A 20332-nucleotide genomic window follows, 5' to 3' on the forward strand; every position below is an offset into this window, starting at 1 on the left:
TCCGAGTTGTTCGCTCGTTAGCTGCTTTTAGCAGCATTGCACACGCTAAGCCGCTGCCTACTGGGAGTGAATCTTAGCATAGCAGAATTGCGAACGCAAGATTAGCAGAATTGCGAATAGAAATTTATTTGCATTTTCTGAGTAGCTCGAGACTTACTCTACAACCGCGATCAATTCAGTCAGTTTCGTTCCTGGTTTGATGTCACAAACACACCCAGCGTTCACCCAGACACTCCCCCGTTTCTTCAGACACTCCCGCGTTTTTCCCAGAAACGGCTGCTTTTTTTCGCACACACCCATAAAACGGCCAGTTTCCGCCCAGAAACACCCACTTGTTGTCAATCACACTCCGATCACCAGAACAAAGAAATTTCTTCGTTAAGCCGTGAGTAAAATACCAAACTTTTTAGCAAATGTACTTGGCGCAGGCGCACTGCGAATGTTGCGCATGCACAGTTTGCAACTAATCGCACCAATGCGAAGAAAAATAACGAGCGAACAACTCGGAATGAGGGCCCATATATAATTATCTCAAGGAATGACCATGCAACTGCCACTGTTTGTCTAAGAATACGAAAATACCTGGAATGAGTTTATCAGCCCAGCTATCATACAGCATCCCAAGGGAAAATGGGCGTCCCAGAGCAGGCATTTCAATGGTCATTGTGTCCAATGTTTCATCTGACTGCCCAGGTACGAATCTCCTTGATTGATTTAGTGTTGGATCCATGACCAGTTGAAGACGCAGAACACCTGAAATATAAAGACACATCCATCAGTTAAATTCTGGACATAACAATTATCTTGAAATTTTTAAGTTATAGAGAACTATAGATACCCCCAAGATTGGGCATCACCTAACACAAGGAGAGTGTCAAGGCTGAGAACGGGCCCTCTGTATCAGTGGGGCCAAATTATGTTTTTGCTGGTGGGTGCTCAAGGCAGCCCAAAAAGGGGTGTGGCTTCATTGTAAGGGGTGTGGCTTTGTGGACTGAGATGCGCTGGGGGCTGCAGAAGCGCTTCCATCCTTAGCATCACCACTGCAGCTGTGCTTGGAAAAATACAACCGGGACATACACATAATGATATACTGCTATCATAGCGCTCCTGGCTACCTGGCGTTATTTACAGTGTACTAATCACAGACGTATAGACTGTGGCAGCCTGTTGCTGAGTGGATAACATTGCAGCCTGCTGTGTTATAAGTGAGGACAGGTGTCATTGGTATCCTGCTGTGATGTGACCGTACAATGAGGAGAACAGCAGCAAAGTGTGTCTGCCTAGTCCTCACTGTCTGTACTATAGTAACGCAGCAGCAGCATGAGCCTGTCCCCAAACCCTTAGCAACTGTGTCCTGTGCGGGCTCCTGTACTTGTAGACTGGCCATGCAGCCCTGTCCCACATTTCCCATCCAGCTGCTGCTGCGTGTGATAGTGTCACCCAGCTATGGTGTGTGCTGCCGCATTACATGTACAGTACAGGAATGCTGAGACTTATGGTCCTAAGAGTTGTGTGCGCCCTCTGGCTGCAGGCTCAAATATGACCTCTAGCGTTTGTCTCCAGGAGGCAGCGGACATTTTTGGTGGTTTTTCTTTTACACGGCTATCTATGGATGGAAAAGCTTCCGCAGCACTCATCGCGTTTCGATCCATTGCGGGGGATCATTGTGTGTGGCTGTGGGTGCTCGTCATTTTCCGTGGGTGCTCAGGCCCGGCGCCCATGCTCTGTATAACAGCTATGGAAAATAATAAGATTTTACTTACCGATAAATCTATTTCTCGTAGTCCGTAGTGGATGCTGGGGACTCCGTCAGGACCATGGGGATTAGCGGCTCCGCAGGAGACAGGGCACAAAAGTAAAAGCTTTAGGATCAGGTGGTGTGCACTGGCTCCTCCCTCTATTACCCTCCTCCAAGCCTCAGTTAGGATACTGTGCCCGGACGAGCGTACACAATAAGGAAGGATTTTTGAATCCCGGGTAAGACTCATACCAGCCACACCAATCACACTGTACAACCTGTGATCTGAACCCAGTTAACAGCATGATAACAGCGGAGCCTCTGAAAAGATGGCTCACAACAATAATAACCCGATTTTTGTAACAATAACTATGTACAAGTATTGCAGACAATCCGCACTTGGGATGGGCGCCCAGCATCCACTACGGACTACGAGAAATAGATTTATCGGTAAGTCAAATCTTATTTTCTCTGACGTCCTAGTGGATGCTGGGGACTCCGTCAGGACCATGGGGATTATACCAAAGCTCCCAAACGGGCGGGAGAGTGCGGATGACTCTGCAGCACCGAATGAGAGAACTCCAGGTCCTCCTCAGTCAGGGTGTGCCCCTGACCAAGTAGCAGCTCGGCAAAGTTGTAAAGCCGAGACCCCTCGGGCAGCCGCCCAAGATGAGCCCACCTTCCTTGTGGAATGGGCATTTACATATTTTGGCTGTGGCAGGCCTGCCACAGAATGTGCAAGCTGAATTGTACTACACATCCAACTAGCAATCGTCTGCTTAGAAGCAAGAGCACCCAGTTTGTTGGGTGCATACAGGATAACAGCAAGTCAGTTTTCCTGACTCCAGCCGTCCTGGAAACCTATATTTTCAGGGCCCTGACAACATCTAGCAACTTGGAGTCCTCCAAGTCCCTAGTAGCCGCAGGTACCACAATAAGCTGGTTCAGGTGAAACACTGACACCACCTTAGGGAGAAACTGGGGACGAGTCCGCAGCTCTGCCCTGTCCGAATGGACAAACAGATATGGGCTTTTGTGAGAAAAAGCCGCCCATTTGACACTCGCCTGGCCGAGGCCAGGGCCAACAGCATGGTCACTTTCCATGTGAGATACTTCAAATCCACAGATTTGAATGGTTTAAACCAATGTGATTTGAGGAATCCCAGAACTACGTTGAGATCCCACAGTGCCACTGGAGGCACAAAAGGGGGTTGTATATGCAATACTCCCTTGACAAACTTCTGGACTTCAGGAACTGAAGCCAATTTTTTCTGGAAGAAAATCGACAGGGCCGAAATTTGAACCTTAATGGACCCCAATTTGAGGCCCATAGACACTCCTGTTTGCAGGAAATGCAGGAATCGACCGAGTTGAAATTTCTTCGTGGGGCCTTCCTGGCCTCACACCACGCAACATATTTTCGCCACATGTGGTGATAACGTTGTGCGGTCACCTCCTTCCTGGCTTTGACCAGGGTAGGAATGACCTCTTCCGGAATGCCTTTTCCCTTAGGATCCGGCGTTCAACCGCCATGCCGTCAAACGCAGCCGCGGTAAGTCTTGGAACAGACATGGTACTTGCTGAAGCAAGTCCCTTCTTAGCGGCAGAGGCCATAAGTCCTCTGTGAGCATCTCTTGAAGTTCCGGGTACCAAGTCCCTCTTGGCCAATCCGGAGCCACGAGTATAGTTCTTACTCCTCTACGTCTTATAATTCTCAATACCTTGGGTATGAGAAGCAGAGGAGGGAACACATACACCGACTGGTACACCCACGGTGTTACCAGGACGTCCACAGCTATTGCCTGAAGGTCTCTTGACCTGGCGCAATACCTGTCCCGTTTTTTGTTCAGGCGGGACGCCATCATGTCCACCTTTGGTCTTTCCCAACGGTTCACAATCATGTGGAAAAAACTTCCCGATGAAGTTCCCACTCTCCCGGGTGGAGGTCGTGCCTGCTGAGGAAGTCTGCTTTCCAGTTGTCCACTCCCGGAATGAACACTGCTGACAGTGCTATCACATGATTTTCCGCCCAGCGAAAAATCCTTGCAGTTTTTGCCATTGCCCTCCTGCTTCTTGTGCCGCCCTGTCTGTTTACGTGGGCGACTGCCGTGATGTTGTCCCACTGGATCAATACCGGCTGACCTTGAAGCAGAGGTCTTGCTAAGCTTAGAGCATTATAAATTTGCCCTTAGCTCCAGTATATTTATGTGGAGAAAAGTCTCCAGACTTGATCACACTCCCTGGAAATTTTTTCCCTGTGTGACTGCTCCCCAGCCTCTCAGGCTGGCCTCCGTGGTCACCAGCATCCAATCCTGAATGCCGAATCTGCGGCCCTCTAGAAGATGAGCACTCTGTAACCACCACAGGAGAGACACCCTTGTCCTTGGATATAGGGTTATCCGCTGATGCATCTGAAGATGCGATCCGGATCATTTGTCCAGCAGATCCCACTGAAGAGTTCTTGCGTGGAATCTGCCGAATGGAATCGCTTCGTAATAAGCCACCATTTTTCCCAGGACTCTTGTGCAATGATGCACTGACACTTTTCCTGGTTTTAGGAGGTTCCTGACTAGCTCGGATAACTCCCTGGCTTTCTCCTCCGGGAGAAACACCTTTTTCTGGACTGTGTCCAGAATCATCCCTAGGACCAGCAGACGTGTCGTCGGAAACAACTGCGGTTTTGGAATATTTAGAATCCACCCGTGCTGTCGTAGAACTACTTGAGATAGTGCTACTCCGACCTCCAACTGTTCTCTGGACCTTGCTCTTATCAGGAGGTCGTCCATTTTCTTTGAAGACGAATCCTCATTTCGGCCATTACCTTGGTAAAGACCCGGGATGCCGTGGACAATCCAAACGGCAGCGTCTGAAACTGATAGTGACAGTTCTGTACCACGAACCTGAGGTACCCTTGGTGAGAAGGGCAAATTTGGGACATGGAGGTAAGCATCCCTGATGTCCCGGGACACCATACAGTCCCCTTCTTCCTGGTTCGCTATCACTGCTCTGAGTGACTCCATCTTGATTTGAACCTTTGTAAGTGTTCAAATATTTCAGATTTAGAATAGGTCTCACCTAGCCTTCTGGCTTCAGTACCACAATATAGTGTGGAATAATACCCCTTTCCTTGTTGTAGGAGGGGTAATTTGATTATCACCTGCTGGGAATACAGCTTGTGAATTGTTTCCAATACTGCCTCCCTGTCGGAGGGAGACATTGGTAAAGCAGACTTCAGGAACCTGCGAGGGGGAAACGTCTCGACATTCCAATCTGTACCCCTGGGATACTACTTGTAGGATCCAGGGGTCCTGTACGGTCCCAGCGTCATGCTGAGAACTTGGCAGAAGCGGTGGAGGGCTTCTGTTCCTGGGAATGGGCTGCCTGCTGCAGTCTTCTTCCCTTTCCTCTATCCCTGGGCAGATATGACTCTTATAGGGACGAAAGGACTGAGGCTGAAAAGACGGTGTCTTTTTCTGCAGAGATGTGACTTAGGGTAAAAACGGTGGATTTTCCAGCAGTTGCCGTGGCCACCAGGTCCGATGGACCGACCCCAAATAACTCCTCCCCTTTATACGGCAATACATCTTTGTGCCGTTTGGAATCTGCATCACCTGACCACTGTCGTGTCCATAAACATCTTCTTGCAGATATGGACATCGCACTTACTCTTGATGCCAGAGTGCAAATATCCCTCTGTGCATCTCGCATATATAGAAATGCATCCTTTAAATGCTCTATAGTCAATAAAATACTGTCCCTGTCAAGGGTATCAATATTTTTAGTCAGGGAATCCGACCAAGCCACCCCAGCTCTGCACATCCAGGCTGAGGCGATCGCTGGTCGCAGTATAACACCAGTATGTGTGTATATACTTTTTAGGATATTTTCCAGCCTCCTATCAGCTGGCTCCTTGAGGACGGCCCTATCTGTAGACGGTACCGCCACTTGTTTTGATAAGCGTGTGAGCGCCTTATCCACCCTAAGGGGTGTTTCCCAACGCGCCCTAACTTCTGGCGGGAAAGGGTATACCGCCAATAATTTTCTATCGGGGGAAACCCACGCATCATCACACACTTCATTTAATTTATCTGATTCAGGAAAAACTACAGGTAGTTTTTTCACATCCCACATAATACCCTTTTTCTGTGGTACTTGTAGTATCAGAAATATGTAACACCTCCTTCATTGCCCTTAACAAGTAACGTGTGGCCCTAAAGGAAAATACGTTTGTTTCTTCACCGTCGACACTGAAATCAGTGTCCGTGTCTGTGTCTGTCGACCGACTGAGGTAAATGGGCGTTTTACAGCCCCTGACGGTGTTTGAGACGCCTGGACAGGTACTAATTTGTTTGCCGGCCGTCTCATGTCGTCAACCGACCTTGCAGCGTGTTGACATTATCACGTAATTCCATAAATAAGCCATCCATTCCGGTGTCGACTCCCTAGAGAGTGACATCACCATTACAGGCAATTGCTCCGCCTCCTCACCAACATCGTCCTCATACATGTCGACACACACGTACCGACATACAGCACACACACAGGGAATGCTCTGATAGAGGACAGGACCCCACTAGCCCTTTGGGGAGACAGAGGGAGAGTTTGCCAGCACACACCAAAAACGCTATAATTATACAGGGACAACCTTTATATAAGTGTTTTTCCCTTATAGCATTTTAATATATATAGTCATATCGCCAAATCAGTGCCCCCCCTCTCTGTTTTAACCCTGTTTCTGTAGTGCAGTGCAGGGGAGAGCATGGGAGCCTTCCCACCAGCATTTCTGTGAGGGAAAATGGCGCTGTGTGCTGAGGAGAATAGGCCCCGCCCCCTTTTCGGCGGGCTTCTTCTCCCGTTTTTCTGAGACCTGGCAGGGGTTAAATACATCCATATAGCCCCCAGGGGCTATATGTGATGTATTTTTAGCCATAAAAAGGTATTATACATTGCTGCCCAGGGCGCCCCCCTCAGCGCCCTGCACCCTCAGTGACACGCTGTGTGAAGTGTGCTGACAACAATGGCGCACAGCTGCAGTGCTGTGCGCTACCTCAGGAAGACTGAAAAGTCTTCTGCCGCCTGTCTCTGGACCTCTTCAATCTTCAGCATCTGCAAGGGGGGTCGGCGGCGCGGCTCCGGGACCGGACTCCATGGCTGGGCCTGTGTTCGATCCCTCTGGAGCTAATGGTGTCCAGTAGCCTAAGAAGCCAATCCATCCTGCACGCAGGTGAGTTGACTTCTCTCCCCTAAGTCCCTCGATGCAGTGAGCCTGTTGCCAGCAGGACTCACTGAAAATAAAGACCTAAAAAACTTTTTCTAAGCAGCTCTTTAGGAGAGCCACCTAGATTGCACCCTGCTCGGACAGGCACAAAAACCTAACTGAGGCTTGGAGGAGGGTCATAGGGGGAGGAGCCAGTGCACACCACCTGATCCTAAAGCTTTTACTTTTGTGCCCTGTCTCCTGCGGAGCCGCTAATCCCCATGGTCCTGACGGAGTCCCCAGCATCCACTAGGACGTCAGAGAAATATTGTGAAACAATATTGTTATGACTCATGCGATCTATCAGAGAAGGAGGGGCGGAGTGAAACAGCTCTGTGTGATTTGTTCTGTCAGAGAAAGAGAGGTGGAGTGATACAGATCTAGTGATTTACCCAGTCAGAGAAAGAGGAGCAGGGTGAGACACAGGGAGAACTGTGATCATGTGATGACTCCTAACTGAGGAGATCCCTGAGGCAAAGGCAAGTCACCAGGCAATGAGGGATTACAGAAATGTGCTGGTATGCCAGTCATCTCCCTTTTAGGGGTACATATCTCAATGAGGTTCATTAATGGTAAACTTGGTGGATCGGTTTTCTGTGTGTATGTGAATTTACAGCAGTTTTATCTTGTATATATTTGTGTGGTTTAATGTATAGGGATTGACATATTATAACTCCCAACCCCACAGCACAAACCTTGACTTTTTTAAACAAGTTTATGCACCAATTGATGACCCTCCCACATTGTAGCTCCCCCTACAATATCCGCAGATCCACTTCCACCTAGGGGGGCCCTATCTATTTTGTCAGTCCCAATATCTGTTTATGGGGCAGCAGCATTATTGCTGTGTATCCAATATACACAATCTAATATTGCAGCATTGAGGCTGCACAGTGACATAATATGTAAATTAGGAGCTGCAAGACTTGATTGATAAATAAAGAGGCATGGATGTCATTGCCAGGGCTCAGATTTTAGCTATACATGACAAAAGTATTACAGTACCTACTACTATTGAGCCAAAGCTTCGTCTTGGGATCCTTGCACTGTTGTATGTACTCTGTCGATATGCTTTTGAAAAGGTGGGGGGGAGTCGGGTGTCTGCTAGACAATGGAACCAGTGCCAGTAACTTTCTCCTGCACACATTGTACTGCATACTGTATATTGATATTCAAACTGTAGGATCAAGAGCACCTAAGGTGGCAGGAATTCTACCAATCCAAGCAGTCCCCGGTGTATATTTTAAATCAAAAGCCCACCCTTGGGAAAACCTTACACTTATAGTGGGAACGCATGTTGGTACCCCAGTTGAACAAGGGAGGCAAGGTAATTTACATTCTCCTATTGTATGTCCCTATGCAAGACAGTTAAGGGGTAGTATTGGGTCAGTGACAAAGAATAGTTACTGTCTGAAATGAAACAAGGGATAAACTTAATGGTAGATCCAATAACAAGGAGTCTCAGGTATGATTGCCCAACGTGCACAGGACACATAATTTTCAAACACAAGGGGAACGTATTCTAAGAATAGTGGGGAGTTTACCGAGAACACAAGGGACAACAGGGGTACTGGTACAAGCTGGAGTCCTATATAACCGGGGGGATAAACCCTTGGAGTAACTTAACTATAATTTGAGGGATGCACCTCAGTGATCCAGAAGAAATAATCTATTATGCAGGTCTCACTTGGGGAGCAGTACTAATAGATTTTCCACCATTACAGGGAGGAAGGGGCAACACTACAACCCCAGTCATTTGTCCACAGACGGATTTAAGGAGCTTTTTAGGTGCAAGGATAGAAGAAATTCTTCAGAGTCAGTGTCTCACAAGGAGATTTTGAGTCCATCATACGGGGTTACTAAAATACCACATCAGGAGGGGTTCCGCGCACGCACACCCAGGCATGGGAAAGATGTCAGGGCCCGACAAACCCGTGGATATTGTTAGTAACAGGGAGGGGAGAAAAGCTCTGAAAGGAATAAGTAAAATTTTTAAAAGAGCAGGTTTTCCATCAGAGGGGACATTAAACCTAGAGAAATGGGAAAAATTTGCCTCCTGTAACAAGAGTTGGATAATTAAACATAATTGTAGAGATCAAGTATCCATCTGGATCACTGTAGCAAAATAATTAGAAGCAGAAAATAGAAGAAGAGATGAGGAAAATGATTTACCCAATGTACCAGAGTACCCAATAGCACCACAACCAGCATTAAACTCACTGCCTGTAACATCAGCAACAGCACCTCCATTCTATGCCCCACCCCTATACTCAGACATGCATACACACCCAGGTACCCCTAGTATGAACAGAATGGAATCATCTACAAGCTCATTAACAGTGAAGAGATGAGCCAGGAAAGGAGTGGCGAATAGTCAGCCCTATCTTGAAAAGATCTGTGGTTGAAAACCCGAATGATTTACAGAGCATGCCCCAGTGTCCTGATACTGTATCACAAGAAACCCCAACAAGATCAAATCAAAGAAATTGACCACCTAAGGCTCTCCTTATGTTTAGACAAGTGATGGACACCTGGAATTAAGCTATGAGTCCAGGAAATAATAGTCCACAATCAGGAACTATAAGCAAAAGGGTGCAATTCAGACGGAGAGGAAAAACAAGGAATCAAGACACAGCCTCTACAGCTTTTCATGCCCAGGTACATAATGTACAAAATGAAATGACACATATTCCAGAAAGATTGTGTCCGGTATGTCAGTTTTGTATTCCAGAAGGATATGAACACTGCCCAAATTGTGGAAACTGGGTTTCACCCCATGAACCACCATGTCAACATATCTAGGTAACTAGAAATGCTGAAAGACGGTCATCATTGCCTATTTCTCTGTATCCAGAACAAGTGCAGAGAATACGCAACCCAGATGATGCAGCAAGGGTGAACAATCCATATATTGTTCAGAGTCAACATCACAAACCATGGTATGGCAACAAACTCGCAAGTATAGTTGCCAAGTCCCCAGATCCTAGAAAAAAATCCAGCAGCATTTTATGCCTATATGGAAAGAATTCAAACCATATGGACACCGGCATGGGTTGACTACCACCAGTAGTGTGAGGCTATACTAGGACCAGGAACTGCCAAAACAGTGAGCACCATGTCAAAAGCAGATGCAGCAGATGATTGCCCAGCCATAGCGGATGCCCCGACAGAGGAAAATAGAACAAAGTTTAAGAGTGGACAGATGTACATGACAAGACTTAAGAGATGGTGTCATGGAGGAAAGGGAGAATGAAAAAATAAGAAAAGCCAAAGAAAAAAATGCAATACCGAAGGTAACAGTGCACGTTGTACAGGAACAAAGCAAGTGGAAAATCAGGAGCCCAACACAAGGGGACACCGGAAGAAACTCAAAAGAAGAAACCAAGCAAAATTACAGAAAATGTTATTTTTGCAAGCAAGAAGGACATTTCAAAAAGAATTGCAGGAAATACAAAGAATGGTGTGAAAACCTACAAGAAAAACATAAAGCATGAAAAAGTGGCTTCCCGAGGTACATCCCTGCCAAAACACCACCTGAACAAGAAAATGATCAGGTGACCCTTGTACTGCCAACAGGTCACCAATATCAATGCATTATAGACTCTGGAGCAAGCCAAACAATTTTACAGCAACAGGAGGTACCAAGTGAATTACTGACCACTAAGACACTTCTAGCAACTGGTTTAGAAGGAACTACAGTGGAATTAAAGGAAAGTAAACCTATGGTATTAACCATTGAAGATGTTGAAACTCCCATTCCGGTCCAATTCCTTACCTCAAGTACTTGCCCAGTAAACTTATTAGGAGCAGATGTTCTGAAGTTAATTCAAGCCTGCATACAGTACATACCAAAAGGAATTACATTTTCCAGTAAGTTACCAGAAAACGTTCATCAACAGATGGAAGCAGCCATACAGATATATCACATGAGACAAAATTCCAACCCTGCACCAAAACAAGATCTGGCTGATGTACCTGACTGGTTGAAAGCAGTACCAGAAAAACTTTGGTTCAAAGGAAAGACTGATGTTGGACACATGCGGGTTCAGCCAGTACAGTTACAGCTGAAACCAGTAACGCAACCAGTATCAATTAGACAATATCCTCTCACAGAAGCACAATCAAAGGCCATAACCCAGCAAGTGGAACAATACAAGAAGGTAGGGGTCATTAAAGAATGGAGAGCCCCATTTAACTTTCCTCTGTTTCCCGTGAAAAAACAAAACAGGACAAATGAAGTTCAATACAGGCTTGTGCATGATATAAGAGAAATCAATAAAAGACTGATTGTCAATACTCCAATAGTACCTAATCCTCACACTTTGCTCAATCAGATTCCAACTGAAGCTGCATGGTTCTCGGTAATCGATCTAGCAAATGCGTTTTTTTTCCGTTCCAAGTACAGAACAAAGCCAGAAGTTCCTAACATTCACTCATGAAGGTAAACAATACTGTTGGACACGATTACCCCAGGGGGGAACAACAAGTCCATCAGACTTCTCAGAAGCAATGGCATTAATCCTGCAGAAATGGAGACCGCACTTTACAGACACCCAGCTGGTTCAATATGTTGATGATCTGCTTATTGCTGCACAGACAGCAGAAAAGTGCAAAAAGGAAACAGTATCACTGCTCATCTTTTTGGCAGAAGAAGATTGCAGAGTGTCAAAAGACAAACTACAACTAGTACAGAAAAAAGTTGTCTTTTTAGGACATTGTATATCCCAAGGAACAAGGCACCTTACAGATGAAAGGACAAGAGTAATAACTCTGGTAAAAACTCCAAGAATATTAAAAGAAATCAGAGCTTTCCTGGGCCTTATTGGATACTGCAGAGAATAGAGACCCTCAGCCTCACTACTGATGCAACCTCTATATGAGGTGCTAGTGGGTCAGTGTTGCGAAAACCACCGGATTTAATACTGGTCGAGCAGCCTGTTCTGCAGATTCCTCGTTTGAGCTCATGGAGCGAGACAAAGCATCCGCTTTGACATTTTGTGAGCCTGGTCTAAACATCAACTTAAAATCAAAGTGAGAAAAGAATAGAGCCCACCTTGCTTGCCGAGGATTCAGAGACTGCGCGGCTTTCAAGTAGAGAAGGTTCTTGTGATCCATGTAGATGGTAATGGGAAATCTTATACCCTCCAGCAGATACCTCCATTCTTCAAGGGCCAATTTGATTGCTAATAACTCCTGGTCACCGATGGTATAGTTAATTTCTGCAGACGAGAACCTACGAGAAAAAAACCCACAGGGGTGAGTCTTACCATCACTGCCAACCTGGGACAGGACTGCGCCCACGCCAACCGTTGAAGCATCCACTTCCAAGATGAAGGCTTTACTGACATCCGGCTGCTGTAACACAGGAGCTGAAATAAAAGCTTGTTTTATTTTGTGAAAAGCGGACAGTGCGTCATCAGACCATTGGGAAGGACTTCCCCCTTTCCGGGTAAGGCAGGTAATTTGAGCTATTAGCATGGAAAAGCCTTTGATAAACTTTCTGTAGTAATTAGCGAAGCCAATAAAGCGTCGAACTGACTTGAGTGTTGTTGGAAGAGACCAGTTTTCTATAGCTTCCAGTTTAGCTGGATCCATTTGAAGATCTGTTCCGGAAATGATGTATCCTAAGAAAGATATTGAAGAAGCTTCAAATGTGCATTTGGACAACTTGCCATACAGATGATTCCGTCGAAGACGTTGCAGAACCTCCTTCACCTGTTGGCGATGAGAGACTAAATCACGGGAGAATATCAAGATGTCATCGAGGTAAACTACCACACATTTATACAGGAGATCTCTAAACACTTCGTTGACAAAGTTTTAAAACACTGCCGGGGCATTACTTAAACCGAAGGGCATCACTAGATATTCATAGTGGCCGTCACGAGAATTGAAGGCAGTCTTCCACTCATCACCACTTCGAATCCTGATAAGGTTGTAAGCCCCGCGAAGATCCAGTTTCGTGAAGATGGAAGCCCCTCTAACTCTGTCAAACAGCTCAGTGATAAGAGGGAACGGGTAGCTATTTTTGATCGTGATGTCATTTAAACCCCGATAATCGATACAAGGGCGAAGTACTCCATCTTTCTTCTTGACGAAGAAGAATCCAGCACCAGCTGGGGAAGTGGATGGACAGATGAAACCTTTCTGTAAATTTTCCTTTATGTATTCACTCATTGCTTGAGTTTCTGGGACTGAAAGAGGGTATGTACGCCCTCTAGGCGGCTTGCTCCCTGGAACCAGATCGATGGGACAATCCCACTCTCGATGGGGAGGCAATACATCCGCTGCTTTCTCACTGAAGACGTCAGTGAATTCCTGATAGGCCTCCGGGAGGCCAGGCTGAGACTTTACACCAGAAGACTTTATCGGAAACACTTGAGCCAGACAAGACTGACGACAGGAGGAACTCCATGATGTTAACTGCAATGTGGACCAGTCAAATTGCGGATTGTGCAGTTGGAGCCAAGGCATACCCAGTACTGTCTCATAGCCCGCTTTGGGTATAACCAGGAACTCAATGAGCTCAGAATGCAGGAAGTCTACTCCTAGAACTACCGGCTTGGTTTGCTGAAAGATGGAACCTTCAGAAATACGGCTTCGGTCCACGGCCGTGAGATAAACTGGATGACACAGTTTAGTCACTGGGAGATGAAGTCTATCCATTGCAGCTTGCGTGATAAAATTCCCAGCAGCACCACAATCCACTAAGGCAGACAAAGATTGGAGTCCCTCAGATCTTTCCAAGGTGGCAGGTAATATAAGATCCTGAGATGAAGGAGCTTTATTCAAAAGCCCTAACTTGACTCCTCCTCTACAAGTTAGGACCTGGCGTTTCCCGGCCAAGCAGGGCAGGAACCAATCAGAGGACCAGCAGCAGCACAATAGAGACACAGTCTTTCCTTTAATCTTCTGGACCGCTCCTCAGGTGTTAAACGAGATTTGTTTACCTGCATGGGTTCATCAGTAAGAGTAGAGACTGTACAGGAGGCATAGCTCGGTGCTTGCGAAGATCACCTCGAGAGCGTTCACAGGTCCGCTTGCGTAGACGTAGATCCAATATGACACATAGGGAAATTAGAGCTTCCAGTTGCTCTGGTAAATCTCGAGTAGTCAGTTCATCCTTGATGCGGTCAGACAGACCATGCCAGAAGGCGGCAACCAATGCCTGGTTGTTCCACTTCACCTCTGATGCCAATGTCTGGAACTGGATAACGTACTGACCCACAGTACGTGTTCCCTGGCGGATCTGAAGGAGGTCAGAAGAAGCAGAGGTTGTTAGTCCAGGTTCGTCAAAGATGTGTCGGAATGCAGCAACAAATTCAGTATAGTTGTTCAATATTGCATCTGCTCGCTCCAATAGTGGAGAGACCCAGTTCAAAGCAGAGCCAGCTAGAAGAGAAACAATATAAGCAACCTTTGTTCTAGGTGTTGGAAAGTTCTGTGGCTGCAAATCAAACTGAACTTCGCATTGGTTTAGAAACCCACGACACATCTTAGAATTACCATCAAATTTACTCGGAGTAGGAAGATGGATGCAAGACATTGAAACAGGAGCAACTGGAGAGCTGGAAACTGAGGAACCTGGAGCAGGAACTGTAACTGAAGAGGACACTGGGGAAACTGGAATTGGAAGTGATTGTTGCAAAGTATCTAATCGTAAAGACATTCCTTGCAGGAATTGCATAATCTGCTGCTGCGCAGCCTCTTGACCATTCAGTCGTGACACTAGGTCTTGGAGTGTCCCTGACCCCACACTCTGACCACCGTCCGGGTCCATGGGCCTCGGACAAACTGTCAGGTCTCTAGGTTTGTCTGTCCCCGGCGGGGGCGCTAGTGGGTCAGTGTTGGTCTGATGGATAAAACGTGGAGGCAATATAATAGTCCTGCGCCTAGGCGCTGATGTTTCATTGTTACTGAGCAGATCGGATAACACAGTATAAACAGAAAACCGGTAATGGAATGACAATAGTTGATAACTGGATTTAAATAGCAGAGGTCTCTTGCAAATGAAATGTGAAACAACAAAACTGAAGGCAGATGATATAACTAAAGTCCAATAGTACTTGAGAGCACACAGTCTCGGAATAATGTAAGATAAAGTAACTTGAAAGGCAGAACTCCGGTATGTATAAGAAACACTCAGTCCAGTGGCGTGCGGTGAGGTCAGTAGCTGGTGAGGCACTGCAGTCATAATGTTCGCCGAGTCCCGCCATTGACCCATAGCGCTGCTATGCTGATGCCCGCTACCACGGCCAAGCAGTTACCAGTTTCTGTTGCTGTCCCTTATGCGGCAGCTTGTGCAGGTGAGGGATCTTTTCAGATCCCTCCCCGCTATTTCCCCGCAAGGTCCCTGTCAGTTGGGCAGACTCAGCAGGGTTCACTGTGCCTGCAGACCTGCCTATCTCACGCTGCCAAGCAGACCTAGCAGCAGCGTACTGCATCTACAGCAATCCCTCTCAGCCTGCGGGACTCCCAGTGACTGTACTGATCCCCGCTGCCAGAAAGTCCTTTCATGGATCCATGATCCTCCCCTCCATGACACTCCCTGCTCACCTGGACCCCTGACCAGCTCTCACCTGGACACCCGGCGATGATGCAGTGTAACGAGAGGATCTGAGTAGAGTGCGGGGACACTGGGGACCTATAGACAAGTAGCAAACAACTCTGTAACCCACTGTTGACAGTGCCGGCAGACACCATGTGACCTGACCCATCTGGCTGTGGGGACATTAGGAGACACACACAGAGGAAGTGGGAACACGGGGCAGTGCTGTAACTAGACCTTTTAGCACTGTGTGCAAGAAATGGCAGTGGCGCCCCCCACCTTATGTAAAAGGGGGACAGAGCGCGCCGTAGGCGCGCGCAAAAAATATAGGGGTGTGGCTTCATGGGGAAGGGATGTGGCTACAAAATAATTCCAATTCATATAACGGTGCACAGTAGTCTCCATTATTCAAATTACGCCGCACAGTAGCGCCACTACACCAGGTAAAGCCCCTTTTACACATTACGGCAGACAGCGTCCCCCTTTTACACATTACGGCGGACAGCGTCCCCTTTTTACACATTACGACAGCCAGTCCCCCTTTTTACACATTATGGCAGACAGCGTCCCCTTTGTACACATTACGGTAGACCACGTCCCCTTTTTACACAGTACGGCAGCCAGCGTCCCCCTTTTTACACAGTACGGCACACAGCGTCCCCCTTATATATATATATATATATATATTGTCACGATCCGGGTATCTGGACGCCATTTCTTACCCATCTGATGCCTCCTAAGGCTGGCTCAGCGCTCCAGGACCGGATCCCATCTGTTATCCTGATGTGTACATTCCTGTATCCTCTCCTGTCACTCTGGGACGCTGTCACAGTAAACGCCATATTACACCTGGCATGGCGTCTCCCGCGGCCTCCGCCGCCGTCCCTGAACTTCTGCATGCAGAGTGTCTGAGTGGCGATTACGTCAGCCGCGGCCTCCGCTGTGTCCGCGTGGTTGGATGTGCATCTGTCAGCCTGGCGCCTCCTGTCTCCGGTGGCCGGCGCCGCCATTACTGTTTTCATTACCACATGGATTACAAACCAAACTTCCCTCCAAGTGTCTGCATGGGCGCAGCCATCTTGGATTCTGTCAGCTGATCATTTCCACCAATCTGTTCTCAGTATTGATAATCTGCATAATTGCCTAGCCAATCCCTTCCTTGCTGCAGGTATAAATACACTGTGCCTGAGCAAGGAAGGCGTCAGTGCTTTGGTTGTCAAACCTAGTTCCTGTTTGTCTCTCTCCTGTGATTGTCTTCCAGGTTCCAGCTCCTGTCTCAAGACTTCCACCATAGAGACCCGCACCAGCATTCCACCTGCGGTGTAGCCTGATTCTCCAATCCATTGTGGATTCATCTGTTTCCAGCTACAACATTACCTGCTTCCAGCTCAGCTTCCAGCAGAGTACAGCTTCCCTTAAAGGGCCGGTGTCCTTTCTACACTTTACCACTCTCCACCGGTATTATTATTTCTCCGCTCTCAAGTTCTACATTTCAGTTCATATTTCATCGCTCCCAAGTTCATTTATTATTTAACTGGTTCCAGCCAGTATCCACTCCGTGCTAACAACAGTCTGGTTCCAGCCAGTATCTACAGCAGCTGTTTTATCTTCAGCAACCCAGCTTTTCCTGGAACACCAGCTGGCACAATCCTGGGTTATCTCCATTGCTACAGTCGGGCCTGGTAAGGACTTTCCATCTAGAAGATCATAAGAACTATCTCACACTACCAGTGCCCTGTGGCTCCTGCCATCCTGTAGTACCCAGGAACTGTATTTATTCTTTGCTGACTTTTACGTTTTATTTTACTGCTGCTGTGTTGCGGAGTTGTCATAATAAACATCATTGACTTTTATCCAAGTTGTCGTGGTCACGCCTTCGGGCAGTTATTATTCATGTTACTTACATGTCCAGGGGTCTGATACAACCTCCCAGGTTCCGGTACATCTCAGCCCCTACAACTGAGGCTGTCTCCCGTCAGCTCAGGCCCTCAGTTGTGACAGTAAGCACTGACCTAATGAATCCAGCCAGAGACCAGGATCAAGCGGCCAGGCCGATGCAAGAACTGGCAGCCCGACTAGAACATCAGGAGGCTGCACAGGGCCACATCATCCGCTGTCTCCAGGATCTCTCTACTCGGCTGGATGGGATTCAGACAACTCTCCGTGGATCAGGCGCGTCTGGTGCGTCAACCACAGTGACTCCAGCTATAACCCCACCCACCTTACCCATTTCTGCTCCACGTCTTCATCTTCCAACGCCAGCAAAATTTGACGGATCTCCAAGATTCTGCAGGGGATTTCTCAACCAGTGTGAGATTCAGTTTGAGCTACAACCTGGCAATTTTCCCAGTGACCGTACAAAAATTGCCTACATTATTTCTCTTCTCAGTGGCTCAGCCCTTGATTGGGCATCACCGTTATGGGAGAGGTCCGACACCCTGCTATCTTCCTACACTGCCTTCGTGTCAACATTCAGGCGCATCTTCGACGAGCCAGGCCGGGTAACCTCAGCTTCATCCGAGATTCTCCGTTTACGCCAGGGGTCACGTACTGTAGGACAATATCTGATACAGTTCCAGATCCTGGCATCCGAACTGGCATGGAACGACGAGGCCCTGTATGCTGCATTCTGGCATGGCTTATCTGAGCGTATTAAAGATGAGTTAGCTACCAGAGACTTACCTTCTAAGTTAGATGAGCTAATCTCACTCTGCACGAAAGTTGATTTACGTTTCAGAGAGAGAGCAACTGAGCGTGGAAGATCATCTGCTCCAAAATCTTCTGCTCCTCCTCCTCGTCAACTGTCACCATCTAAAGATGAGCCCATGCAACTTGGCCGTTCCCGTTTAACTCCTGCTGAGCGCCGAAGACGTCTCTCCGAGTTTCTCTGTCTCTATTGTGCAGCTCCGTCTCACACCATTAATGCCTGTCCCAAACGTCCGGGAAACTCCAAATCCTAGCTCGCCAAGGAGAGGGCCGGCTAGGAGTAATGATCTCCTCTCCATCTCCTCAAGATTGTAATCTCCCAGTCTCGCTTCAAGTTGCTCAACGTTATCGGAACGTCATTGCCCTCCTTGATTCCGGAGCAGCTGGGAACTTTATTACCGAAGCCTATGTTAAACGGTGGTCCCTACCCACCGAGAGACTTCCTTCGTCCATTTCTTTAACTGCCGTGGATGGCAGCAAAATTTTTGATGCAGTTATTTCTTTAAGGACTCTACCAGTTCGTCTGAGAGTGGAAGTTCTTCATTCCGAACTTATTTCTTTTTTAGTGATTCCAAGAGCCACACATCCTGTGGTCCTGGGCCTTCCATGGCTCCATCTTCACAATCCTACAATTGATTGGACGACTACGCAAATCCTTGCATGAGGTTCCTCCTGTGCTGAGACATGTTTGTTTAAAGTATTGCCTGTCTGTTCTTCCTCCCCCAGGTCGTCTGATGTTCCACCTCCTCCATATCAAGATTTCACGGATGTGTTCAGTAAAGCTTCTGCTGATATCCTTCCTCCTCATAGAGAATGGGACTGTCCGATTGATCTCGTTCCAGGGAAGGTTCCACCTCGAGGCCGAACTTATCCGTTGTCTCTGCCTGAGACGCATTCTATGGAGGAATATATTAAAGAGAACCTAGCAAAGGGGTTCATTCGACCTTCTTCTTCTCCAGCCGGCGCAGGCTTCTTTTTTGTAAAAAAGAAAGATGGTGGTCTGCGGCCGTGCATCGACTACAGAGGTTTGAACGACATTACCATCAAGAACCGTTATCCTTTACCCCTGATTACTGAGCTCTTTGACAGAGTTAGCGGAGCTACCATCTTTACAAAGCTGGACTTGCGAGGTGCATACAATCTCATCCGGATCCGTGAGGGTGACGAGTGGAAGACCGCCTTTAACACCCGTGACGGACATTATGAGTACCTCGTCATGCCCTTCGGATTGAGCAATGCTCCAGCTGTCTTCCAGCATTTTGTCAATGAGATCTTCAGAGACATTCTATACCGTCATGTCGTGGTCTATCTAGACGATATCCTCATTTTTGCCAACGATTTAGAGGAACATCGTTTTTGGGTTAAAGAGGTTCTGTCCCGTCTCCGTGTCAATCATCTCTATTGCAAATTAGAAAAATGCGTCTTTGAAGTCAAGTCCATTCCGTTTCTAGGGTACATTGTGTCCGGTTCCGGACTAGAGATGGATCCTGAGAAACTACAAGCAATCCAAAATTGGCCGGTACCCTTAACCCTCAAAGGGGTCCAGAGGTTCTTAGGGTTCGCCAACTATTACCGAAAGTTTATACGAGACTTTTCCACCATTGTGGCGCCTATTACTGCTTTCACTAAGAAGGGTGCTAACCCGTCCAAGTGGTCTGAAGAAGCCATGCAAGCATTTCATCTTTTAAAACAAAGGTTCATCTCTGCGCCTGTTCTGAAACAGCCTGACATCGACTCTCCTTTCATCTTAGAGGTGGATGCCTCCTCCGTTGGAGTAGGAGCGGTGTTATCTCAGAGGGCTAAAGATGGCCATTTACACCCTTGCAGTTTCTTCTCCCGGAAGTTCTCCCCAGCTGAGCGCAACTATGCCATTGGCGACCAGGAGTTGCTAGCCATCAAGCTCGCTCTAGAAGAGTGGAGGTATCTGTTGGAGGGAGCTTCTCATTCAATCACCATACTTACAGACCACAAGAACCTTTTATACCTGAAGGGCGCACAATGTCTCAACCCTCGTCAGGCCAGATGGGCACTTTTCTTTTCCAGGTTCGACTTTAAACTCCAGTTCTGTCCGGGCTCTCAGAAT

At 47.3% G+C, this 20332-nt stretch overlaps 1 protein-coding gene across 1 annotated transcript in view; it reads right to left on the reverse strand.

Annotated features, from left to right (window-relative positions):
- Positions 1–20332, reverse strand: part of LOC135054770 (uncharacterized) — a 93672-nt gene that overhangs the window by 23951 nt on the left and 49389 nt on the right. The window contains exon 2 of the mRNA XM_063958092.1: positions 583–753. Coding sequence (XP_063814162.1) covers positions 583–730 — 148 coding nt within the window. The 5' untranslated portion in view covers positions 731–753. The remainder of the gene's footprint in view (positions 1–582; positions 754–20332) is intronic.

The sequence above is a fragment of the Pseudophryne corroboree genome, chromosome 3, assembly GCF_028390025.1.
Source record: "Pseudophryne corroboree isolate aPseCor3 chromosome 3, aPseCor3.hap2, whole genome shotgun sequence".
In the NCBI taxonomy this organism is placed as follows: domain Eukaryota; kingdom Metazoa; phylum Chordata; class Amphibia; order Anura; family Myobatrachidae; genus Pseudophryne; species Pseudophryne corroboree.